General features: G+C 39.8%; 1 protein-coding gene across 1 annotated transcript in view; it reads left to right on the top strand.

Annotated features, from left to right (window-relative positions):
• Positions 1 to 6,906, top strand: part of TNPO1 (transportin 1) — an 89,278-nt gene that overhangs the window by 10,706 nt on the left and 71,666 nt on the right. Inside the window, exon 3 of the mRNA XM_019518242.1 lies at positions 2,169 to 2,318. Within this exon, the coding sequence (XP_019373787.1) occupies positions 2,169 to 2,318 (150 nt within the window). The remainder of the gene's footprint in view (positions 1 to 2,168; positions 2,319 to 6,906) is intronic.

Raw genomic sequence — 6,906 nt, forward strand, 5'->3', positions numbered from 1 at the left:
TTTTTTTTTCCTGCTCCCCCCAGTTTTAAAATATATATAATTTTTTTTTTTTGAGAATCTTTATATAAAAAGATTTTTTGCGTGTTTTGTCATAGGAATTCTAAAGTCCTGATTCCATTTTAGTAAACAAAACTCAAATTCAGCATTGCTGGAGTTGCATTGCCATAGCCTGTTTCTTGTTTACTGAAAGATGCAGTGTGAAAATACAAAATCCAAGTAACAGCTGTACTTGAAACTTTTCTGTTGTTTAAAACAATTCTAGGTATTTCTTCTAAATCTTCTGTTATACAACAAAGTAGTAATATTTTTAAATGTGTTGACTGGATTGTAAGTGTTTGAATGCAGGAAGACCAAACCCAACAAGTTTTCCAGCACACTAGTTCTGCTAAACTCATGCATTCTTTTCAAACCACTTAGTATGTCTTCACCATCATACTGCACTTCTTTTAATTTGGAGGCTTCCCTTTCTGTCAAGAGCGCTCTAGGACACAAAGAAATGTAGTAGATCAGATGGCTGTACAGTTAGCAAGCTTGAGGACTGCTCTGACAAGAGTGTTTCTGGCCAGGCTGCAATATTTATGGCCCTTTTCAACCATGGGTTGAGCTTTTTTGCTGTCAACCTCTAGAGTGTTGAGGGGTACAAGCTACTGTACAGGGATCTCACGTTTGAAAAAACAGATTATAGTTCAAGGGTCAACCACTCCTTCTAAAAGTGGCTATGCTGACATTACTGAAAATTTGTACATCAATCTCCCCTTAGAATCTCTATATATTATTGTCACCAACCATTACAATGGGTTCAGTTCCTCTTGAAACAGCCAGCCAGATTACTACATAAATGGTTAAAATAACAGGAAAGGGAACTTTTTGTTCTTTTATCTGTGTTGTCTTGTTGGTCAGACAGCAGATTTGATTAGATTGGAAGTCACGTGCTGTTGGAGTCCATCAGGAGCCAGCACTCATCCCTTGTGTCATCTTGCCCTATTCAGTTTGATTTTGTTATTTATCATCTTGAACAAATGAATGTTAGACATCATCACCTGTGGTTCTTCCGTGTATCTCTACCATTTTCCCTAGCCTACTGTAAAAGTGATCATGTTGCAAAAAGTGATGCACTGGCTTATTCTACAAGCCAGATAAGAGGATGACAAGGAGTTCATGACAAGGCTTCTACTTTTGATATTTCCTTACCTTGGGTTGGGGGGAGGAAAGGTGTTTCTCCTTGAGGAGAGTGAACAAATATACAGGCAGTCTCAAAGTCAGGATGACAATGCTTGGCTCCATCATTCAATACTTCAGGTTTGAGACTTCACGTCAAGAGCCATGAAGCAGAGCTTAAACTCATACATGTAGCAATCCATCTTGTTCAAAGTACTTGTACAGAGTACTTTAGATTCATGGTGCAGCTCAATGGGCAGTTAGTACATACAAAAAAAGCTATGAAATGTATATATTTGCAGGGCAACTGTTTTTGGCTCAGTAATTTTTATAATACAACAAGAAAAGGTAGGCAAGACCCTTAAAAATAAAAGCTGATGCATGAACTCTGTCTCATCTGACTCTTGCCAAATGAATTCAGGGTGCAATCACAGATGACATTTCAAAATGATTTTTAGAAGTGATACAGGTGTGATAACTACCAGAGGATTCATGCCACATGTCTGTTTGTAAGCATTGCAAAACCCATGCCCGTCTATTCAGAAATAACTTCAGAAGTGTAGCAAATGAAGGAGTTGATTAGAATAGTTCCTTGGTCTGTTCAGTAGTAAGTAGTTCCAATACATTGGCTTAGGGTTTAGCTGCACTGTCCCTAATTTATCTCTAGTATCTGGGTTAGTGAGATGAGATGGAAAAAATGAATCCTAATTTCTTTTAGTATTCAGTACTGCAACAAGACTGTAGAGTAGCCAACAAAAAGCATCTGTTCTAATCAGCTTTCATGAGTTCTAATTCTGCAGCCATTGCTACTTATGTATCTAAGATTTGTCCATGTGTATTGATTGCACTTTATAGCCAGTGTTCTGTTTAAAAGCAGCAGTGGAGATACTGAAATTTCAGTGCTACAGTACTATGTATGATTCTTTTCTATAAAGGAATACAGAATTCTAAAATTGTGCTGATGTTACAAACCTGTTGAAATCTGAATGGAAATTTCTGTTTTATTGCAGATGAACCTACACGGTCCCTGAGTGGTCTCATCTTGAAGAATAATGTGAAAGCTCATTTTCACAACTTTCCCAACGGGGTAACTGATTTCATTAAAAGTGAATGTCTAAACAACATTGGTGATTCTTCCCCACTAATTAGAGCCACTGTAGGTGAGTTTCTGGATATATTTCTTCATAATTTGTTTCTCTCTTCAGATTACATGCATTTCTGTCTTATCTCATAGTAGTGGGAACATGAATAGAGTCTGTAGCTTCAGCTTTTCAAGAGAGTGTTCTGATCATGAAAACTAAACCAAAATGATGATATCAAACAGATGAGACAAGTGCACGTTAATAGCATATCTACATGTATATATAATATATTTTTGATTTTTTTTGTACACTTTTGACTTAAAAGCTGAATTGGAAATTCCAAAATGTCTTTTCATTTATAAGTTAGAAGTACTATTTGTTCAGGTATGTTAAAAATGTAAAAACTGCTTCCAGTATTTGTACCTAAAGATGGAATGAGATTAATGACAAGTCATATCAAACTTGCATTTCAGCCTTGTATTTGTAGCAAGAAAACTTTTTATGTAACTGTGTGTCTGTGTCTTTTCTGCTGTAATGAATTGTATTATGATAGAATCCAAATGGCTACGTCATTGCACTATTGCAGTATCTGCTTTTCAAATTAGTGGAAAGTGACAGTTTTCTGTTCTACTTCTAGTCAAAAAGGACAACTGATGAATTGATGAGGATTGGAACATAAACAGTATGGTCAAGTTGTTAAGGATATGATTCCTTTTTTGTAGTTTTAACTTTGTTAGGCTTTAATTTTTAAATATATTCAACTTTTGCTTTTCATCTAATTGTAGTCCAAATAGTTAACCTTTTTGGCTACATGCAACCCTCTTTCCTAGGTTAGATTGTGTAGAGTATCATGGTTTCTGTCAGAACTGGTGGTTTTGTGTTTACCCAAATTTATATAATCTCTTAGCAGACTACCAGTTGGCTAAGATAGTGTGTTTTCCAAACTTTTGATACCTGAGGAACACTTTTTTTGGATTTAAATTGGCAGCATGCTCCACTCTTACACCTGAAAAGGGGCGGGGGGGAGTTTCCAAAACACAATGTATTCCGATCCCCTGCCAGAGGAAATCATCAGTGCTGAGATGTACTGTTAAAAAATTACACCAGGTAAGTATATCCTCTTTAAGCCAAAAAAATTGTCTCTGAACCTATGGTTGTCAACCTTTTTAGCCTCTAGGTAACCCTCCATAGCTCTTCTAAATTTCACAGCACCCCAGTTCAAAATCACTGAAGTTGATGTAAATTCAGAAGAGATATGGAAGGGGGGAACCTTTGAGGCTAATAAAGTTCAAAATTGCTGATCTTTGTGGTACTACTTAAGGGCAGCAGGGGTGGGATCTCTCTCTCTGTTGTGCCCTGCTCTTTGTCCTTTCTCTTCCCCTTCCTGACCCCAGGCAGGGACAGCAGTACCTGGAGGAGCAACTGTATGTGCTGCTGGAGTTGCTGGGGCATGTGCATAGTGATTGGTTGAGAGAAGAGAGCATTTGTCTTCTCACAAGAGGATCTTACAGCACCCTTGTGTGCCCTGGCACACCCTTTGGGAATCTCTAGGCTAAGCAAAACATATTGGGTATACTCAGCCAATGGTCTTATTCTTTGACCCTTCTTGTTCCTTTCTGTATGAATCCTCTTGTCGTATTTGGTGCAAGTTGCCTTCTCATGACTAAAACAGTTGCAAGAGATTCAGGCTGTCAGAAATACTGCAGTGGTGGAACACTTCTTCACCTTTTTGATACTTGTCATGTCTGGCAAATTGATTAGGTAAAGGATAAAATCAGCCAAGGATTAATACCTAACAATAGAGACATCTGGTGTATGTCAGCATTTTTTTCCAGCAGTCTTAAAACCCAGCTGGGATGTATCCTGTTTCAACCAAGATTTTCTCCTTCTTTGCATGAATCTGTCAACAAATTCATCTTGATCTTCTCTACTTTTACTGTTTCCGTTGGTGGGAACTGAATTAGTGTGGATGACTCTGGATAGAAAATCAACTCAAATGGATTTCTTGGCATAAGTTTTCAGTCGCTAAGCTGTGATGGCCTGATGTACTTGTGCTGCCTGCTGCAAACCCTTATAGTATTGTTACTAAATAAATAACACTGCAGAGCAACTAGTCGAAAGGCCTAGTTATAATCGTTGTCCATCAGAACACTCAGACAGTCAAGTTACTATGGATGCTTAAGAGTCTTTACAAGTTATATTGTAGGCAGGTGTTGATATATGGTACGTTATTTACCTGGCTTACAGTAACCCTCCTGGATACGTATGAGACTGTTACAATATTGGTTGGCTCAAGAGCATGTCTCAAAGATGGACAAATTGAAAAGAAGGCTAACCATTTAATACTGTATTCGCTGGTGGGAAATCAAAGGTAGCATACAAAAGGGAATAAGCCTTCCCTTGATGCCCACTGCTGTGATCACAGACGATTTACGCTGGGGAAGGTGTTACTGTTTAGGAGCCAAATCTCTGCACCAGCCATTTGGAATTTAGGACAGTTCGCTAGGCCCAGATTTTTTCCTGTTACTTTGCCAAGTGGACTGGGTCTTGATGGACAACCCTACTGCCATGTATTACATAAATAGGGGAGGGTATATGTCTGATCAAAAGCAGAAATTGACAGTGGTATCAACCATGAGGTCATTATCATACTTGCGTCTTTTGGGGGAGATCTGCTTGCAAGCATATCTGGCAAAACCAACTTGAATGTCACTGAAACATTAATAGTGGACTGTGTTCAAGAGATGAGAAACGTGAATACGTATCTCTTTAACTTTCAGGAGGGGGTAAGAAAACTGAAATACCCCTTGACAAAAACAAGCAGAGAGTCCTTGTTGGATGTATTTTTTTTCTATTTTTTTTTTTGTTCCATACCGGATCTCATGCATCCAATATACCTTCTACCTAGCCATATTTACTGTCAGAGTACCTAGAGAAAACTGAGACACAGTGCAATAAGTCCTTCAGTGATCTCAAAATGGTTGAGAGAGTCCTGGGAAGTGGATTTCTCTTTAGGAGCTTCTTTTCCACCTGCACTGCATTTAGTCTCATCGTTTCAGAGGTGTAGGGAGATCCTTTGTAGACCTAGGCATACTCCACCCATCTTCCTGGATGATCCAAGAGTGGTCCAGGAATAGGAATCTTAGGACAGACCATAATCCATGCATATTGAATGACTATTTTTATTAGGGTTTGTTGCTGTTTTCTCTAAAAAATGTATCTGGCTGGTCTTGGAAAACAGCTGGCAAAATTGGAACTTTTCTTTCCTCCTTGAGTGACTAGATTCTTGAAGGCCTCCCAATTCAGTGGTCACCAACCAGTGGATCTTGATGTACCAGTAGATCTTGGAGGCTCTTGGAGTCTATCCAAAGCTGGGGTGGGGGCCTAAGTGGCCCTGTGCACGCATGCGCATGCCCCAGCCCAGCAGGTGGTCTATGGGGGAGAGAATGGGCGGGTTCTAGATGGAGGCCCCCACAGTGAGGGACAGTGCTGCAGAGGCAGGAGCAGGGGTAAATTGAGTGGGGTCCTGGCTGGGTGGGACTTACCTGCTAAGGAGGCGTGCCCCCAAATAATTTTTTCTCCCTCTCTCTCGATCTGCCCCCCTCTCTTTCACTCCCCACAGACTTACCTGCTGGACTGGGGGTGGGGCATAGCAGAAGCCCATGGTAAATCGTAGGTTGCTTTTAAATGTTTAAATGCCAAAAGTGATTTCCTACCTTAAAAAGGTTGGAGACCACTCTCCTAATCGTTGTTTCATTCCTGACGCCTTTTCTGGGGTCTAAATTTGGTGTTCACCAATTTGGATTCTCCTTAGGACAGCATTCATGGTCAGTGAGAAGAATTTTTTTTTTTTTTGAACATGGGCTCCAATAGCCATTCCTTCTTCCTATACTGCAGTGTAGTAAGCAAACTGGTATTGACATTTCTTAAGCTTCTTGCCTAAATCTGTCAGGTTTTTTGGGCTGTTTTTTTAAGGGTATTTCAACCCAGGCCAACGCATTTCTGATCTATGGGAAGTACATGCTTTGGATGTTTAAAAGAGCCCTATTAATTTTTTCTTATCCAGAAAGTAAAACCTCTTAATCTGGTAGGCTCTTTGAATTCTCCTTGGTATCCTAATCAAGTTGGCATATAGGAAAAGACTTGCATAGAGTTTGAGTGTCCGAAGAGTTAAGGACTCAGTGAACAAGAAGCCATCCAGCTTTTCAGGAATAGTGTTCTATAGATGAGCAGTTTGAAGTTTGGGGCAGACTTTTTCCAATCTCTACTCTGAAGTTAGTATTGCTTTCTTCATTTCACTAAGAACTCTTTGCTCAGGAGGAGGAAGGGCAGTGGAAATATTGGCTGCTGATGAAAGTTTCCGTGAACTGTGCTCTGAGCTGTATTGAAGTTCCCACTAAGGAGAGAGTTTGGCAGAGGTGGGGCAGGGAGAAGCTTTAGAGACTGTAGAAGAAGGTTGTGACATTGCTAAGAAGATGCTTTGGGAGGAGTTGGGGGGGTGGGTGGGGAAGTCAGGAAGAAGGGATGGATCTGAGAAATGAAGTGGGGACAGTTTGAGGCTGTAGCAGTCATTTTGTTGGTTAAGCTCTTGGGTTTGAAGCTCCAAATATATAAGGTAGGGAGTATTCCATATGCATTGGTAGCATAGCTTTACATGCAAGTAATA

The sequence above is a fragment of the Gavialis gangeticus genome, unplaced genomic scaffold, assembly GCF_001723915.1.
Source record: "Gavialis gangeticus isolate Ggan-Ray unplaced genomic scaffold, GavGan_comp1, whole genome shotgun sequence".
In the NCBI taxonomy this organism is placed as follows: Eukaryota; Metazoa; Chordata; order Crocodylia; family Gavialidae; genus Gavialis; species Gavialis gangeticus.